Below are 18,867 nucleotides of genomic sequence, written 5' to 3'. Positions count from 1 at the left end.
TTCATATGCTTATTGGCCATTTGATTTCTTTGGAGAAATGCTTACTAAGTCCTTGCCCATTCTTTTTTTTTTTTTTTAATGCTTGTTTGTTTATGTATTGAGAGAACAAGGAGGGGAAGGGCAGAGAGAGAAAGGGAGAGAGAATCCCAAGCAGGCTCTGCACTGTCAGCACAGAGCCCCACGCAGGGCTCAAACTCATGAACCCATGAGATCATGACCTGAGCTGAAATCAAGAGTCAGACCCTTAACCAATGGAACAACCTAGGTAGCCTTTGCTCATTCTTAAATTGTTTTGTTGTTGTTGAGTTATAAGAGCTCTTTATATATTCTGGATACAAGTTGTGTTATCTGTATGTCTGTGTGAGTCTAAGTGTATGGCTATGTCTCAACAGGCACACCTTTGCCTCTCACCATGTACACAGGTAAGCAGAGGGTATCATGATCAGCTGAGAAGAGGTGAGAGTATCTTATCTCCAGATCTCCATGTTACAAAGTCAGGTTTATTATCTCCAGGTTATGGAGAAAGAAGTAGAGGACCAGAGAAGTGAAGTCATTTACCTGAGCAGGAGAGAGTAAGAGGCAGAACTGGTACACAAAAGGAGCCCACTGAAGAGGTGATTTATTGGTATGACTTTTGGGAGTGAGCATCTTAGGGCTGTTCCTTCGACAACAGAAGACAGCAAACCATAAGGAAGACCAAGAAGACCCATGGAGATAGAGGCGATCAGTGCCACCCACAGGCCAAAGCCCAGTTCAGTGCTTGACGGGTGACATGGGTTTTGGTTGAGGAAAACAAAGGGTTCCTTGGATTAGGATCCCTTTGGTGTGTCTGTCAGTGGTCAGAAAATACTAAGAGGCCATTTACACAAAATATCAGAGCAAGAAAATCCATGCAGGCAGAAAGCAGATTAATGGGTGTCAGAGGCCAGGGCAGAGGGAATAGAAAGTGACTGCTAATAAGCATGGGGGTTGTCTTGGGAGTGATGTAAGCCTTTTGGAATTAGAGAGCAGTGATGGTTGCACAACCTTGTGATTATACTAAAAAGTGAACTGTATACTTTAGAAGGGTGAACTTAAGGTATGTGAACTATAGCTCAAAAAAAGTTAATTTTTATTTTTTTAAGTTTATTTTTATTTATTTTGAGAGAAAGAGAGATAGTAAGCAGGGAGGGGCAGAGAGAGAGGGAAACAGAATCCCAAGCAGGCCCTGTCCTGTTAGCGCAGAGCCCAATGGGGCTTGAATTCACAAACTGTGAGATCATGACCCGAGCTGAAGTCACGAGTCGGATGCTTAAGTGACAGAGCCACCCAGGTGTCCCCTTAATTTGTAAAGAGGAAAGGATATGGAAAGAGGACCAGGTAAAAGGGCAAACCCTGGCAAAGGGGAGGGAAGCAATGAGAGTCTATGAGGTGTAGGAGGAGGGAGATGAGATGCCTCAGGCCTTCAAGATGGTGGGAGGTGATGTGGGCAGTGGAGAGAGCACAGCTACCAGGTGCTGTGGTGCTGAAGCAGGTGTGAACTGTAGCTGAAGGCCTTGCCACACTCCCTGCACAGGCAGGGCTTCTGGCCCATGTAGGTGCGCTGGTGCTGGCTGAGGTGTGACCGCTGGACGAAGGCCTTGTGGCCTTGCCACACTCCCGCCAGGCACAGGGCCTCTCACCCATCCGGCCCCGCTGGTGCTCGCCAAGGTCTGCGCTGCCTTTAAAGGCTCTGCCACAGTCCAAGCACTCGTAAGTCCTCTTGCCTGTGTGGCTCTTGTGACACTGAGTGTGGAACTCTGCCCAAAGGCCTGCCACACTCAATACACTCACACGGCTCCTCACCACTGTGTGTCCTCTGACAGTGGATCAGGGTGAGCTCCACCTGAAGGCTTTCCCACAATTCCAACACTGGTAGGGCTTCTCCCCTGTGCGAATCTGCAGGTGTTTCCACATGTCTGAGTTCCCCAGGAAGGCTTTGCCTACATTTGTACTGGTTCTCTCCACTGCGGGTCCTCTGGTGCATTGTGAGTGTGGAGCTCTGAATGAAGGTTTTTCCACACTCATGGCATTCGGAGGGTTTCACTCCAATATGGATCCTCTGGTGCTCAATGCGGTCAGACTGGGAAAAAGACTTTCCCACAGGTGCTACACAGATAAGGCTTTTCCTAGGGTGAGTCCCTTAGTGCACAGAGAGGGCCAAGTGCTTCTTGAAACTCTTTCCACACAAGCCACACCTGCAGGGCTTCCTGTCCACACAGGTTGCCTACAACACATCTGGCTCTGGAACCTGCTCAAAGCTTCCTCCACGTGTGACTAACATGTGTGGTTTCTTCTCCACAGCAACATTCTTTTGTTCGACAGGGCTCGAAGGTATCCTGACACTCCTCACAGCTTCACTGCCTCCATAACCTCTCCCCACACTAGGATTTTCCATGCTGGGGACTGACCATTGCTTAAATTCTTTTTCCCAGAAAAGCAAATGTTGCCCTATGTCCTCAGTAGGACCTCTGTTCCGGTTCCCTGAGTAGGCCTCAGGAGCGCCAAAGTGTGTGAACACAGACCCTCATGAGATCTCTTTTCTGACGACCTCCATTATTATCCTCGGGATGGATTGCAGCAGGTCCTTGAATATGCTCTGTGGTCGCCTTCCTTGATCAGAAAGAAACCAAGATCACAAATGTTAACTTTGTTGACTTTTCTGAACTGAAAGAAAGAAATCAAAAGGATTGATGATGTGGATGGAATTACTGGCTCATTTCTTCACCCCTCCTCGTGTACACACCTTTGGCCACATTTGTGGTTCCTCTCACTAAAGACAGCATGGATACCCTTTCCTTAACTTTGGGTGTGGCCACGTGACTCGTTTGGCCAATGGAATGTGAGTGGCATTGCTAGTATGTTAGTCTTGAACCTGGGCGCAAGCCTGCTGGCATCTCTGCCATCACCATGAGCCCTACAAAACAAGTGCAACAAAGATGGACCCAACCTGGAGCCTGGAGCCAAGCCCCAGCCAGAATAGCCAATCCTTAGACTCATGAGAGGAATAAGTGCTTATTTCTGTCAGTAACTGAACTGTTGAAACTATTCATTACAGAGGATAACTGATTGATACAGTGCCAAGTTAAAACGAACACTTCCTCAAAGAGATGAGGTTTGAAATCTGGGGAGAGGATGAGAAAGAGACAGAGAGGAAGAGAGGAAAGTCTATTCAGGAAAGCCCAGAGGCCTAGAACACTGGTTGAATAATCAGAGAATAAGCACAAAAGGGGTCTCCCAAGGTCTGGAGTATGGAGTTGAAGGGCCATGGTGCATGTGGAAGGTAAATGAGAATCCAGTTGTCTGTCCATCTGCCACTCAGTTATTCATTCCTTGTTCTTCAGCAAACTTTTCTTGTGCTGGGCTAAAGGCAAAGAATACCTTGGCCTCAGGCCGTGGAAAGGGCAGGACTCCTCCCAGCTCTAATAGCACAGACTCACAATCTGTACAGAGAGGAACGCCCTGAGGGAAGCTTCCATGGAGTTTCCAGGTCACCCCACACCTACTAACTGTCAGTCTGGGCTCGTTCCTCCCTGGCACCTGGGTCTCCTCTAGATGCTACCCTCTCTCTCCTCTCCTCAGGAGCCTCCCAGAAAGTATCCCCACAGTCATACCAATGCCCCTTCGACCCATTATGGAGTGAAGTGTGTCCCCCCCCCCCAAATTCATATGTTAATATCCTAACCTAAGCCCTAGAATGTGACTGTATTTGGATATAGGACCTTTAAAGAGGTAATTAACATTAAACAAAGTCATGTGGGTAGGCCCTGTTCCAGTATGACTGGGAGAGAGAGACCAGGGGCATGCTAATGAGGAAAGGCCATGGTGAGGACACAGCAAGAAAGTGGCCATCTACTAACCAAGGAGAGAAGACTCAGGAGAAACCAACCCTGCCAACAACACTTTGATCTTGGACTTCCAGCTTCCAGAGTGTGAGAAAATAAAAGTTTATTGTTTAAGTCACCCAGCCTGTGGTATTTTGTGATGGCAGCTGTAGCAAACGAAAATACTTTCAGGGTCCTGAGCCAGCCTTGCTCTGCCCTTGGATGCTGCGCTTCAACCCATTAACCCTGTCCACTCCACCTTCAAAACAGATCTCTATCTGACCACTGATCAACACCTCTACCTCCACCATCGTGATCTGATCTACTCTGCTAACCAGGACTCTGGCAGCATTCACCTCCCAGGTCTCCCTACCTCTACCCTCACCCCAACAGGCTTCCCTTGTAACCACCACAAGAATCCTACAGAGCTGAAGTCACAGCACAGTCTTCTGCCCAAAGGCTTCCCATGGCTCCCACCTCTTTCAGGGTAGACATCAAAGTCCATTCATGGCCCATAAGCCCTGCAAGATCTGCCCCCTACAAGCCTCCCCATTCTGACCCTGTCCTTTCCTATCTCCTTCCCTCAATCCACTCCAGCTGGGCCTCCTTGTCTGCACCCACCTTGGGGCCTTGGCATTTGCATTTCATGTGCCTGGAAAATTCTGAGTCCTTCCCTTTATTCAGGCCTCAGCTGGGATGCTAACTCCTCAGAAACAGCTCTTGTTTCTTTGATTACCGTCTGCCTCCCTAAAATAACATCAGCTCCATGGAGGCAGGCCGTGCCTCTCCTCTTCATTGCAATGTCCCATCTGGAATAGCGATGGTCCTTACTGGCTGCTCAGTATGCATCTGGGGAAGGAAGACAATGTGCTCATTCTGGCTGCATGCAAAGGTCTGATGAGCTGAAGGGGACATGGTCACAGGCTGGGGGCAATAAGCACGGGCCGGGCGAACCTCAAAGCCTCACCTGCACACAGGTTGGGCCACCACCCTCCCTGTCCGGGGTCCCCAGCTGGGGTCTCCTGCTTAAATTCTCTCACACACCCACATGCACACACAGAGAACACATTCTCACATACAATCACATGTCCAGACATCCATAGTATCACACAATCACATCCATGATCACAGTCACAGTCACTGAAGCAACACACAGTGTAATCATACACAGTCTGGGGCCTTTGTGCTGTATCAGGCCCTCCTGGGCACCTCCATGTCTCTGTCTCAAACACCATCACACAACGTGACAGCCGCATGTGGCTGCAGGATTATCACATACCCTAACTAACACAAAGGTCACACCCACCCACACACAGTTACACGCACAGAAATACCCACACGTGTGGTCACAGAGAATGACACGCGCAGCCCAACCTCTAGAGCACCAGCAGTCACACAGGACAGACACGTGGAATCACCTGTGTATGGTCACAGTAAGCAACACACTACCCACGATGCACACCCCACACAGCGACACCCTCTCCCCTCACCCCACGCACTATGCACGGTTCCACCTCCCACACAGCCCCCCGCCCGCCCCTTCACTCGCAGCCACCACAACCCCACAAAGGCCCAGCCTTCTACCCACTGCCCTGCCGAGACTACAACCCCCGGCGTGCCCCAGGGGGCGCGGGCTGAGGGCGCGGGGCCTTCGGGTGATTGTAGTCCAGGAGGGCGGGTGGGCGGCGCTGGGGCCGTGGAGCCCAAGACGCGACGCGAGCTCAAAGTTGCGGTCCGCGCGCAGGGGCGCCCGCTGGGCAGCGCGGCGCATCCTGGGAGTTGTGGTCCCGGCGAGCGGGCGCGCAGGCGGCCCTGCCCGTGTGGCGCCTCAGTGCGCGCTCCCGGAAGTGGCGGCCGCCGCGCGTGTGGGGTGGGCCTGGGTGGGGTCTGCGGGGGTCGCGGCCGGAAAGAAACGTCCCAGGCCGGGAAGGCGCCAGCGCTGGCGGCGAACTGAGCCGGGTGTTGCGGGGCCGACCCGCCGACGGGGACTGAGGTGCTGACCGCGAGCGGCGCGCCTGGAGGACCGACTGACGGGCAGTGAGCGGGACCGACGCGCAGACCGAGTGTAGAACTCACCGGTCGCACGTGGGACCGACTGGCCGGCCGTGTGTGTGCCTGAGAGGTTGTGCTTCTGCGTCGGCGCGTGCGGGTGTGCGCTTCCTACCGACAGCGTGGCAGTGGGTGACCGTCGGACGTGGGGTGCGGCTGACGGCGACGGGGGTCGGGGGTTTCGCGGGGGTGTCGTGTGATGTGAGGAGAGCGCGGGGGTGCGGCCGGCCGCGTGACTTCAGGCGGGACGCAGAGCGTCCCTGGCTGAGACGGTGGTCAGGGACTGTGAGTGACTGTGGGGGAATTCCACTGGTGAGTGACACAGAAGTGTGCTCGTGGGTGGCTGACACGGTGCCTGAGGCAGGGTGTGCGCCTGTCACTGCGGGACCAAGATTTTGTCAGGGTACTGAGATGCGGGTGATTTGCAGAGTTTGCCAAGGATGCGACGGAGAGTTTCGCTTCCGCCTGTCTGCAGCCGGAATTGACCGCGGTCCCCAGCCGGCTTTGTGGCTATGTTCCCCAGCACCGGCCGTGGGCCCGAGCCTGGCAGGAGGCTGTGGAGTGTCAGGTTGGTTGTTCACCCCGTGTCTGCAGTGTGCCAGGCCGGTACTGGACGTTGGTCGCGGATCGCCCTGGGTAACCTCACAGCAGCCCTCTGAGGTAGGTGCCACTTAGCAGGTCGGTGACTCGCAAGGACAGAGAAATGGAAGAACCGCTCTGCTCGGTTGGTTGAACACTCATGGATCGGGGACCCTGGCCTGATGTGAGGTCAGCACGTTGGGGGATGGGTCCATATGTCTCAGATTTTCCAGAACAGGAGTTTCAGGGGTGCAGAAAAGGGAGCTTGGAATCTTGCTGCATTTATCGCCATCCCTGCCATTCCTGCTCCTCCTCCCCTGTACAGTGACTCCCCACATCTGTGGGTGACCATGCTCAGCCTTTCCTGGTCCCTCCATTTGCTCAGCACCTGTGTATTATGCACTTGACATAGGCCGTGCTCTGGGCACTGTGGGCTCCAGTGTGCTCAGTCTCTCTGGGGCAACATATGGTTCTAGCCAGAGCTGGGAAAAGAGAGACCCAGGGCACTCAGAAGGATACTCAGCTTGCTCTCAAGTGCTCCTACAACTCTTGGAGAAGACGGCAGATAAAGTGCAGCCTGCAGGACCGGGAAAAATTAGGTGCAAAGAGATTTTAGAACAAAAGAATAATAGGGGCAAAGGCTGAGAAGATGGGGATCGGGGATAACGGCAAGGGCAAGGGGACAAGAAGCCCAAGCGAGCTTCAGGGTGGAGTTAGGGGCTAGAACACAGTTTTGTGAGAAGTTGCCACCTGCCGCTGAAAAGTTGCAGGATTGGGGTCTTGTTTCACTAACCTTTGCTTCTCCCTGTGCCCAAGACCATGGCTCATGTGCCAACCAACATTTGTTATCTGTCTTTTTGATTTTAGCCATCTTAGCAGGTGTAAAGCGGTATCTCACTGTGGGTTTGATTTGCATTTCTCTGGTAGTCTATGATGTCAAGCATCTTTTCATGTTGCCTACAGGCCATTGGTGTATCTTCTTTGAAGAACTGTCTAGTCAAAACCTTTGCCCACTCTTAATTTTTTTTTAACGTTTATTCATTTTTGGGAGACAGAGCGTGAGTGGGGGAGGGGCAGAGAGACACAGATTCCAAAGCGGGCTGCAGGCTCTGAGCTGTCAGCACAGAGCCGGATGCGGGGCTTGAACCCACAGACCATGAGATCATGACTCGAACTGAAGTCGGATGTGTAACTGACTGAGCCACCCAAGCGCCCCAACCTTTGCCCATTCTTTAGCTGGATTATTTATCTTTTTACCGTGGAGTTGTTTAGATACGTATTCCTTATCAGATACCTAATTTGAAAATATTTCGTGCCATTTTGTGGGTTGCCTTTTTGCTTTCTTGATGATATCCTTCAAATCATGAAACGTTTTAATTTTGATCAAGTTGTTTACTTTATTTTTTATCATTTATCCAGGAAGGCTTTGCATTTTTAAAATTCCAGTATAGTTAACATACAATATTATATTAGTTTCAGCTGTACAACATAGTGATTCAACACTTATATACAGTATAAAATGATCACCATAGTAAATCTAGTTACCATCTCTTACCATACAAAGTTAATACAATTTTATTATCTATTTTCCATGTGCTATACATTACATCACTATGATCTATTTATTTTATGACTAGAAGTTTGCACCTCTTAATCCCTTTCACCCATTTCACCCAGTCCCAAATCCCCTTTTCCTCTGGCAACCATCAGTCCGTATTTGTGAATCTAGTTTTGATTTGTATGTCCATTTGTTTTGTTTTTTAGATCCACATATAGCTGAAATCATATGGTATTTATCTTTCTCTAATTTATTTCACTTGGCATAATAGCCTCAAGGTCCATCCATGCTGTTTGTTCTTTATTATGGCTGAGTAATATTTTATTGTATGTATGGGTGCCACATCTTCTTTATCCATTCATCTGTTGATGGACAGTTAGGTTGCTTCCATATCTTGGCTATTGTAAATAATGCTGCGGTGAATATAGGGGTTAATATATCTTTTCAAGTTAGTGTTTTCATTTTCGTTTGGATAAATGCCCAGAAGTGAAATTGCTGGATTGTGTGATAGTACTTTTTTTTTTTGCATTATTTTTAAGTTTATGTGGATATTTAAGTTTTTGTGGAATGTTGACCAAAGTTAACCATACGCTGGGTCACAAACCAAGTTTCAGCAAATTTCAAAGGATTGAAATTGACTAAAGCACATTTTCTGAGCACAACAAACTTAATCTAGCAATCAATAATAAAAAGACAACTAGACAACCGTAGTTGTTTGGAAATGGAGTAGCAGATTTCTTTTCTTTTTTTTTTTTTTTTTTTTAACTTTTAATGTTTATTTTCAAGAGAGACAGAATGTGAGTGGGGGAGGGGCAGAGAGAGAGGGAGACACAGAATCCAAAGCAGGCTCCAGGCTCCGGCTGTCAGCATAGAGCCTGATGTGGGGCTTGAACTCACGAACTGTGAGATCATGACCTGAGGTGAAGTTGGACACTCAACCAACTGAGCTGCCCAGGTGCCCCATGAGTAGCAGATTTCCAAATAGCCCAGGAGTCAAGAAGAAACCACAACAGAAATTAGAAAATATTTTGAACTCATTAAATGATAATGAAGATGCAACATTAAACTTATAGATGTGCAGCTAAAGCTGTGTTTAGAGGGAAATTTACAGCCTTAAGTACATGTATTAGAAAAGAGGAGGGGCACCTGGGTGGCTCAGTTGGTTAAGTGTCCAACTCTTGATTTTGGCTCAGGTCATGATCTCACAGTGGTGATATCAAGCCCAACATCAGGCCCCGTGCTGAGTGTGGAGCCTGCTTGGGATTCTTTCTCTCCCTCTCTCTCTGCCCCTCCGGTACCCACTCTCACTCGCTCTCATGCTCTCTTTCTCTAAGAAATAAATAAACATTAAAAAAAAAAAAAGAGGACCAGATGAACATAAGGGAAGGGAAACAAAAATAATATAAAATCAGGGAGGGGACAAAACAGAAGAGACTCATAAATATGGAGAACAAACTGAGGGTTACTGGAGGGGTTGTGGGAGGGGGGATAGGCTAAATAGGTAAGAGGCACTAAGGAATCTACTCCTGAAACCATTGTTGCACAATATGCTAACTAACTTGGATGTAAATTTTAAAAGATAAAAAATAAAATTTAAAAAAAAAGGGGACGTTGAAAAAAAAAATTAAAAAGAAAAATAAATTAAAAAAAAAGGGGGCGCCTGGGTGGCGCAGTCGGTTAAGCGTCCGACTTCAGCCAGGTCACGATCTCGCGGTCCGTGAGTTCGAGCCCCGCGTCGGGCTCTGGGCTGATGGCTCAGAGCCTGGAGCCTGTTTCCGATTCTGTGTCTCCCTCTCTCTCTGCCCCTCCCCCGTTCATGCTCTGTCTCTCTCTGTCCCAAAAATAAATAAACGTTGAAAAAAAAATTTTTTTTAAAAATAAAAAATAAAAAAAAAGGGGAAAGAAAGGAAGGCAGAAAGTCATTTATTTTTAAGTACCCATCTCAGAAACCAAAATAATTAGCAAGGGAAAAGTGAAGGAATGACCATGTGGCTACCTAGGGAGTGTGTGAGATAGAGAGATCTGGTTCTGTGTGGGAGGAGCACACCATAAGCAAACTGGCCATGGGGTCAGGCTGCCTGAGTTTGTAGCTCAGCAACTCCCAATCTGTTCAGTATCTGAGAAGCTTTGGGTGAATCTTTTCCTCCTCTATATCTGTTTTCATATCCACAAAATGGAAAGGAAATTCTTACCTCCTGAGTTTGTTTAGAGTTTTAAATGAGTTACTATATGCAAACTTTTAGCGTGGTGCTTAGGCATCTGATTATTTTGAACATCTGTGTCTCTGTCAGAGAGTCACTCTTACAGGCCCCAAGCCTGCATCTGCCCTGCTCTACAGATGTGAGCAGAGCCCCAAGTTCCACATAATGACAGAGTTCTGACATTCCTGCAGACCCGGTTCCAACGTTCCAGCCATTCTGTGCCTCACTGGAGTGCTGCTGCTTGATGGCCATCCCCAAGAGCCCTCTGAGCCCCATGCCCTGGGAACAGGATGGTTTCCTACGTGTGAAGGTGGAGGATGAGGAGGCTAGCCTCTCTGAGATCCAGGAATCTAGCCCTGGCCACACTGTCCACCCTGAGGCTGCACGTCTTCGCTTCCGGCGCTTCTGCTATGAGGAGGCATCCAACCCACACGAGGCCCTGGCCCAGCTCCGTGAACTGTGCCACCAGTGGCTGCAGCCTGAAGCACATTCCAAGGAGCAGATGCTAGAGTTGCTGGTGCTGGAGCAGTTCCTGGGTGCACTGCCACCCAAGATCCAGTCATGGGTGGGTGCCCAGTTCCCCAAGAGTGGTGAGGAGGCTGCCATGCTGGTAGAAGGTCTGACTCGGTCACTGGACAAGAGAGGTGAGAGGAACAACAGGCGACTGTTTGCAGCACACTGTGGGCAGAGCCTGGACTGGAATGTGGGAGTGCAGGGTTTGGGTTTGGGGTCGTTCACACACACACTTGTTGTCATCTTTGTACGTCACCCAAACTCACACACTGTGCTAAGCAGATCTGTTTTGACTGCTAATGTCCAAAAACCGAGCTCAAACTGACTGCAGCAAAGTAGGGAGCTCCTGGCTGTATCCAGGAGCTCAGTGGATGGCGTCAGGACTCTTTTTTTCTCGTTCTGTTTCTCAGTTGGGTTTTCCTACATTAGCTTTACTCTTAAGTAGCTTCTCTCCTCAGTGGAGACATGGTTGGCTCAGCAACCCAGGCTTATGTCTTACCGATGTCGAATCCCCAGGGGGAGAACAGTAAAAGGTTCCTGGGCTGAGTCCCACTGAACTGGTTGGGGTCTTGTGCTTGTTTTTGGCTGACCAGATCTCAGGGACTGACGTGAATAAGGAAAACCAGGCTGTTGGTACCAGATGAGGGGGCTGGAAGCCTATAGCAGGGGAGGGGATGACAAAAATGCCAGGTGTCTCCATGTGTCCCTCTGCTGGCCTCCAGGATCTGTGTCCTCCCTCTGCTGGCCTCCAGGATCTGTGTGTGTCAGACCTGCCCTAGGCTAGAGTGGGCACCTTTGCTCTGGAGGACCTACACAGATGTCTCGGCCCAGGGAGGTCCCGGCGGATGCAGTCCAGAGCAGGGAGTGAAGGCTCTTCCTGGAAGGGCCCGGCCTGGCCCTGCCTGATGATAGCAGATAGTGTGTGTATGCCAGGCTCTAGGGAGGAGGCGTGCAGTGAGTAGAAAGAACAGAAATATCATGAAGGCTTGGTAGATCCAACCACAGCTCCTCCTCCTGGCCATGTGACTTTCCTGTGCCTCAGTTTCCCTGTCAATAAAATGGCGATTGCAGTTCATAATACCTACCTCGGTGTCATTGAGAGGTGTAAATGAAGCATCACCCGTGCAGCACATGTAACAGTGTCTGGTACAGATTAAACACAGTGGAAACTGTAGCTGTTAGGATAATTGTTTAGCTCCTCGAGAAACAGACCTTTCTGGAGAGGTTGGTCATGTGCCTTCCCTTGGGCCCATCAGCTCTGCCAGGCAGAGGTCACAGGGACAGGGAAGGGGGATAGTGGCCACATCCTCTTGAAGGGTCAAGAAAGTCTTCAGAGAAAGGGCAGTATGGCACTGAGATAAGGAGAAGGACGTGGAAGTCCAGGCAGAGGGAATGGTGGGGGTGAAGACCCGGTGGTACGAACTGGTACATCCTGGGAAGAGCAGTGGGGCAATGTTCCTGGAATAGAGGAAGAAGAGGGATGTGGGACCAAGCATATGACTGAGGAGGCTGCGTAGCTAGGAGGACATGTGTGGGCCTAGAGGACAAAATCTAAAATCTAAAAACTCTTTCCTTTTTTTTCAATTTTTTCAATTTTTATTATTTTTGAGAGAGAGAGAGAGAGAGAACACGTGAGCAGGGAAGGGACAGAGAGAGAGAAGGGGAAAGAAGATCCAGAGCTGGCTCTGCGTTGATAGCAGAGAGCCTGATGCGATATGGGGCTAGAACTCACGAACCGTGAGATCACGACCTGGGTTGAAGCCGGACTCTTAACCGACTAAGCCACCCAGGCACCCCAGAAGTCTGAAATCTATACCTGAAATTTCAATTTGACCACCAGCCAACTGTGTGATCTTGTACCAGTTGAGTACTCAAGACCTTCCTTCAGCCGGGTCTCAGTTTCCTTGTCTGAAATGCAGTGTTCCAGTATGTCCTTGTGGGAGCAGACTGAAGGTGAAATGAGGCAATGGAAGTTACCCACTGTGCTTGGAGAGCCTAATGATGACCAGCAGCCCTGGCAGGCGAGCAGTATAGTAGCTCTCTCTTACAGGTCCAGATGAGGGCAGGATTGCCCAACGCTCTGGAGCTGGCTCGTGGCAGGGCTGGGGCTCCACTGTGGACTTGAGCAGCAATTATTCGGCCTGCTCCCATCTCTTCCTGGAATCTGTCCAGTACGTGATGCTATTAAGTGTGCCCCGGTGCCTTATGCACCCATCAAGGGTCAGTTCAATTCAAAGGTCAGTTCAGGCTGACCTCATACACAACCCAGTCTCCAACTACCTTTCAACCACACTCCACCTTTACAGCAGTTTATAAAGAGTGGGCCTCAGGCCTCCCAGGGTCTTAGGGACACCAGGCGGGCTTGTCACCCACTCACCCTCAGCAGTGGTTGTCAACTTGGGGCTCGAGGTAGATTCTACTGTGGAAAACTGCACGGTTGCCAGCATCTGGAATTGCTTCCCTCATTCAGCCAGTCTTTACTGTCACCTGCAGAAAATGCTCGGTAGGCTTTTTAGGTCCAGGGCTAAGGCACTGAGAGCTGGGGCCTCCCGAGGGGGAGTAAGTACATAGGCACTTGGCAAGGGCAACCCCCTGTGTGTGCTTACTTTCATTCTTTCAGATCAGTTCAACCTTAGGGTTTTCCTTCTGACACTTGAGCCCAAATCAGCAGCCTTGAAGAATGGAGAGTTTCAGGGGTGGGGGGTGGGGGAGGATTGGAACCTGTGATCCAGTTTCTGATGGTGTGGGAACACAGCCCTATGCCCTTTGTCATCCAGGACACCAAATGGGAAACTTTACTTTGGAAATGGGGCCAAATGTCAGGAGTGGCCATTTGTCTCCTTACAGAGTAAGACCACGACCCAGGCAGAATGGGGAAAGCCCTGTGTGGAAATAGTGGTGACACTGTGGTTTGGGTTGTTTCAGGACAGGAACCAGGAGCTGAGCTCTCAGAGTCAAGCTGCAAGCAGAATGATTTGGAAGAGTCCGAGCCACTGGGTAGGGCCACTGAAACCCTCGCGGGAGGTGGTTCCCTGGGACCTGCCTTTGGTGATGCTCGTGAACCTGAGGGCAGCTCAGAGAGGCAGGCAGGACTCTCAGGGGAAATCTGGACAAAGTCTGTCCCCCAAGAGATGGATTGCAGGAAAACTTCAGAGCCTCACAAGGATGTTCCCACAGACCAGACCAGCTGTGAACCTGGTGCCTTGGGGAATAGTCCCAACATGTGGCCAAATTTCATCTCACAAGAGAAGACACCAGAAGAGAAATTTGATCCATTGGATGGTCATGGGACGGAGTCGCCATGCGTATACTCAAGGAGGAAGTCTTCCAAGTGTGGTGAATGTGGGAAAACATTCCAGAGCCCCTCCGCCCTCAAAGCACACCAGAAGAGCCATTTTCGGAAGACACCCTACACCTGTAGTGAGTGTGGGAAAGCCTTTAGCCGGAGCACTCACTTGGCCCAGCACCAAGTCATCCACACGGGGGCAAAGCCCCATGAGTGTAAAGAGTGCGGGAAGGCCTTCAGCCGGGTCACCCACCTAACTCAGCACCAGAGGATCCACACTGGAGAAAAACCCTACAAGTGCAGGGAATGTGGCAAAACTTTCAGCCGCAGCACCCATCTCACCCAGCACCAGCGGGTGCACACAGGGGAGAGGCCCTATGAGTGTGACGAGTGTGGGAAGGCCTTCAGCCAGAGCACCCACCTGACTCAGCACCAGCGCATCCACACCGGGGAGAAGCCCTACAAGTGTGATGCTTGTGGAAGAGCCTTCAGTGACTGCTCAGCTCTGATCCGCCACCTGAGAATCCACTCTGGAGAGAAGCCGTATCAGTGTAAGGTTTGTCCGAAGGCCTTTGCACAGAGCTCCTCCCTCATTGAGCACCAGAGAATCCACACAGGAGAGAAGCCGTACAAGTGCAGCGACTGTGGAAAGGCCTTTAGCCGCAGCTCAGCCCTTATGGTTCACCTGAGGATCCACATCACAGTACTGCAGTAGCCCAAGAAAACCCTCGGGACACAGTATCCTCCCCTCAGAGGCTCAACATCTAAGAAAAACCCTGAGTTCCAAAAGAACAAAGAATGGGGTGGGTGATTGATAGTACCCCAAAATGATGAGGTGCTAAAGGGCAGACTCTGGGGCTGTCTGGGAACAACTCTGCATTTGGAGACCCCGATGGAGGGGCCTAATGAACACAAAGCTATTCAAACCATCTGGAGAAGCTTCCAGAAGGATCCTGCTGCCCTCCATACCCCACTCAGGCCCATCTCAGAGAAAGGACAGCTGAGGTGAGGACTTGGATTTGTCTTCAGAGCCAGGGCAAGTGAAGTTTCTTTTGGGACTCAGTGGTCCCAAGATGCTCTGGGCAGGAGGGCTCCAGCTTCATGTTCCCATGTAGCTGTTCTTGCCTTTTCCTCCCCTGTTTAGCCCAGGAGGGGTACCGGCCCTCGCCCACCTCCGTGCCTTCACGCCTGTTGTTTCACTCCACCTATTCACGTCTAACTCTAAGGCCAACCTGTGAGGCTGCCTCTTATGTGAGGCCTTCTCCGGACCCTCTGTCCGTTTCACAATCTCCCTTAATCGAGGGTGCAGCGGGATGCTTGCCCAGCATCCATTTCTCCCTGCCCTCCCCTTCCACATCCTATCAGTCGTCAGCCCTGTCGGTTTTACTGAAAACTCACCTCTAATCATCTTCTCCACCTTCGTCACTTTCTGTGAGCCCTCATCACCTCTCATCTGGATTCCATCTGGGGTCTCTTGCCTTCATTCTCTCCCCCGACCTCTCCCATTGTTTGATTCTCCACACCAGGGGGCTCTTTCTACAACCCAAACCTGATTGTGTCACTCCATGGTGGAAAGCTCCTCAGTGTACCTTCTACGGCAAACCTTCCTGAATGGTTTGAATGGTTTAAAAGTATGCCAAGACATAACTCACTTTGAGCCCCGAACAAGCTCTCCAGGTACCCTCATATGTACATGTGAATATTGTCATTTTTGTGTGTGTGTGCAGTGATCTGAAAATGGTTTCAGAGTACTGCCCTGTGGGAATAATGGCAAACTCCTTCACCTGCCATTTATGATCATTTGTGACCTGGCCCCAGCCTTGTCTATCGTAGTCCCCCCACCTTCCACACACCAGTCACGTGGAACTACTTGTGGTTCCTGAAGAAGCCATATTTTTCCCACCTACGTGCCTCTGTAACTGTGCCTGGAAACCTCCTCTTCTCTTTCCTCCCTGGCGTTTCACATAGCCCTCCCTAACAAAGCCTCCCCTACCTCTCTGAGCTGACTTCAACTTGCCTTCTATGCTTCCAGAACACCTCCTTAACTTCTCTTCAACTTCCTGTCATGTTTATTTACTCCTTGCAGAGCTCGCAGTCTGTTTCCCAAAGACACTGAGAGCTTCCAAAAGCAGGGGCTGGGTCTTACTCTCAGTACCCACAGCACAGGACTCAGTAGGCTCTGACCTGTGTCTTCTGAATGAATATACTGTGACCGGTGCCTTCCTGGAGGCAGTCATCATGCTCCGCCCTGCGTCGGCCTGATGTATGTCTACATTGTTGTCTCCCCCAACAGCCCTGGGCCCTGCAGGGCAAGAGCAATCTGATTTTCCCAGAGCCCCACCCGTCAGACAAGCCTGGCATACAGTGGCCTCGATAAAATGTTACCATATTGAGTCTGCCCTTTCTGTCACCCCAGAATCCCCCTGGTGTCATGGACTCTGTGGTTGCCAGCATGCTGTCAGTGCGCTGTCTGGCCTCTCACGGTTCTGTATCCCTGACCCTCTTTCAGGGTCCATGTCTGTAACTGAATGTCACAGCCTCTGTTCTTAACTGTCAGGTTGTCAATCTTCCTCTCTTTGATGATCCTGTTGCATGTTAACCATTTGACCTGCCATACAGTTGTGTACTGCTCATATCTCCCTGTGTTTCTTCTTGTGTCTTGGACTTGTCCCCTCTGTGTCACAAGTAAAGAGTCACAGAAACCAAGGAGTGAGGTTCAGAACAGGAAGGTTGAGACCCAGGGAAACAGAGATCTTGTGTCAGTATCTCTGAGAGAGTCCCAGATACACCTGCCCACAGGCAGACTGCCACACAGTGAAGCCAAGGCTGAGAGACGCAGAGAATGTTAACAGGGAAAAGCTCAGATGAGAGGTACACGTTGCTGGTGAAACAGTCACACAGGCCTCCAACAAGCCCGCAGGAAGTGGAAAAGATGTAGGCCCAAGTCACGCTGCAAGCAGCACTCCTCCTCAGGGCTGCTCTTGGGACCCCGGGTAAGTGACTTCCCTGAACCTCAGTGACCTGCCCATCTGTAAAGCAGGAATAAGATGACCTGCTTTGTGCAGCACCCAACCCATGGCCTGGCCACTGGCTCTGACTTGGAGCATCTGTTTCCACCTCCTGCCCTCACTCTCCTGGTGTTTGGCACTAAAGAGCAGAATCTCCACCTCTGGTGCTCTGAGCATCTCCAGCACCCACTTTGTCATAAGATTTGTGTCTTCCCATGTTTGTCTAAAGGGGGAAGAGGTCAGGGGAAAAAAGGAATCTTTACTGAGCGTCCACATGTGTTGTTCAGTCTGCCAAATAATTTATGGACATCATCTCCCAACACTGAGGGCAGGACCACCATCCCCACCATAAGGGACATGGGGTTGGAGAACATGAGCGGCCCTGACGTGTACGCTGACAGAGACTGGACACACTGGGATTTGAAAGCACATCCAAATATGTCAGCAGTTTCAATAAGCACTACTTATCAACAAATAAAGTAAGACAAATGCTAACATTGTATTTCTTTCAAATCCAGGCATATGTTCTTTAGAAGAAACACACCTAAAACAAGGACATGGGAAAGCTGAGGCTAAAGGAATAGAAAAGGATATACAAGGCAGGCATGAATCTGAAGAAAGACAAGCTGTCTTAATTTCAGACAAAATAGATGTTGACACAGAAAAGCATTATTAATTTAAGGTCATAGGATCACTATGTTTTCTTTAAGTTTATTAATCTTTGAGAGAGAGAACACGAGAGGGTCAGAGAGAGTGGGAGACAGAATCCCAAGCAGACTCCACACAATCAGCTCAGAGCCCAATGTGGGGGTCGAACTCCCAAATTGTGAGATCATGATCTGAGCTGAGATCAAGAGTTGAACGCTTAACCGACTGTAACGCAGGCGCCCTGAAAGAAAGAATTTTTGAAGAAATAATGACTGGAAACGTTCCAAATTTATGCCTTTCCAGAAGGTATAAATTTACAGGTTCAGAGGGCACAGTGAACCCAAACGGCATAATCTCAAACCCGTGCCTGGACATATCACAATTGAACTGCTGAAAACTAAAATTAAAAAAAATTTTTTTAAATTTTTTAATGTCTATTTGAGAGACAGAGAGACAGCATGAGCAGAAGAGTAGCAGAGAGAGAGGAAGACACAGAATCCGAAGCAGGCTCTGAGCTGTCAGCACAGAGCTTGATGTGGGGCTCGAACTCATGAACTGTGAGATCATGACCTGAGCCGAAGTCAGACGCTTAACTGAGTCACCCAGGCACCCCGAAATTTAAATTTTTTGAAAAGAGTCTCTGAAAAACTGCATCATAAAAATTGATGCAAAAGATAATGAGCTTCTTGTCAGAAATCATGAAAGCCAGAAGGCAAAGAAACAACATTTTTAAAGTGCTGGAAAAAAAAAAATAAAACTGTCAATCAAAAATTCTATATCCAATGAAAATACACATCAAGGAGAGCAAAATAACATTTTCAAATGAAGCAAAATTAAAACAGTGTGTTGCCAGCAGGCTAAAAGTTGTTTTGATGGAAGGGAAGTGATAGCAGAAGGAAAACTGGAATTTTGGTAATGAAGAGTAACACACTGAAAAGATTTGATTTTTTTTTTTTTATTTTTAATGTTTATTTTTTTTAATTTTTTTTTCAACATTTATTTATTTTTGGGACAGAGAGAGACAGAGCATGAACGGGGGAGGGGCAGAGAGAGAGGGAGACACAGAATTGGAAACAGGTTCCAGGCTCTGAGCCATCAGCCCAGAGCCCGACGCGGGGCTCGAACTCACGGACCGCGAGATCGTGACCTGGCTGAAGTCGGATGCCTAAACGACTGCGCCACC

General features: G+C 49.5%; 1 protein-coding gene across 3 annotated transcripts; it reads left to right on the top strand.

Moving 5' to 3' along the window:
- The first annotated feature begins 5,722 nt into the window (after positions 1-5,722).
- Positions 5,723-17,549, top strand: ZSCAN22 (zinc finger and SCAN domain containing 22). 3 transcript variants are annotated; one of them, XM_047094416.1, is made up of 4 exons: positions 5,723-5,835; positions 6,320-6,551; positions 10,421-10,873; positions 13,668-17,549. In XM_047094416.1, exons 3-4 carry the CDS (start codon positions 10,474-10,476, stop codon positions 14,741-14,743), a joined length of 1,476 nt encoding a protein of 491 aa, XP_046950372.1. In that variant the 5' UTR covers positions 5,723-5,835; positions 6,320-6,551; positions 10,421-10,473; the 3' UTR covers positions 14,744-17,549. The 3 variants fall into 3 exon arrangements, with proteins under 3 accessions (XP_046950372.1, XP_046950373.1, XP_046950374.1); XM_047094417.1 differs by lacking the exons at positions 5,723-5,835; positions 6,320-6,551 and having other exon boundaries at positions 9,895-10,873; XM_047094418.1 differs by lacking the exons at positions 5,723-5,835; positions 6,320-6,551 and having other exon boundaries at positions 9,895-10,856; positions 13,673-14,375.
- The last annotated feature ends 1,318 nt before the right edge of the window (positions 17,550-18,867 follow it).

The sequence above is a fragment of the Lynx rufus genome, unplaced genomic scaffold (assembly GCF_022079265.1).
Source record: "Lynx rufus isolate CCGP_SWC_20201006 ecotype Redwood Valley unplaced genomic scaffold, mLynRuf1.p SCAF_39, whole genome shotgun sequence".
Lineage (NCBI taxonomy): Eukaryota > Metazoa > Chordata > Mammalia > Carnivora > Felidae > Lynx > Lynx rufus.
The sequence above is the reverse complement of the archived record's forward strand: the minus strand, read 5'-3'. Positions and strand labels throughout refer to the sequence as shown.

What these genes read in the sequence shown, in the direction of transcription:
- ZSCAN22 (XM_047094416.1), top strand. Translation starts at nt 10,474, where the DNA reads ATGGCCATCCCCAAGAGCCCTCTGAGCCCCATGCCCTGGGAACAGGAT. An exon ending in TCGGTCACTGGACAAGAGAG is followed by an intron (nt 10,874 to 13,667) that starts GTGAGAGGAACA and finishes GGGTTGTTTCAG; the next exon opens with GACAGGAACCAGGAGCTGAG.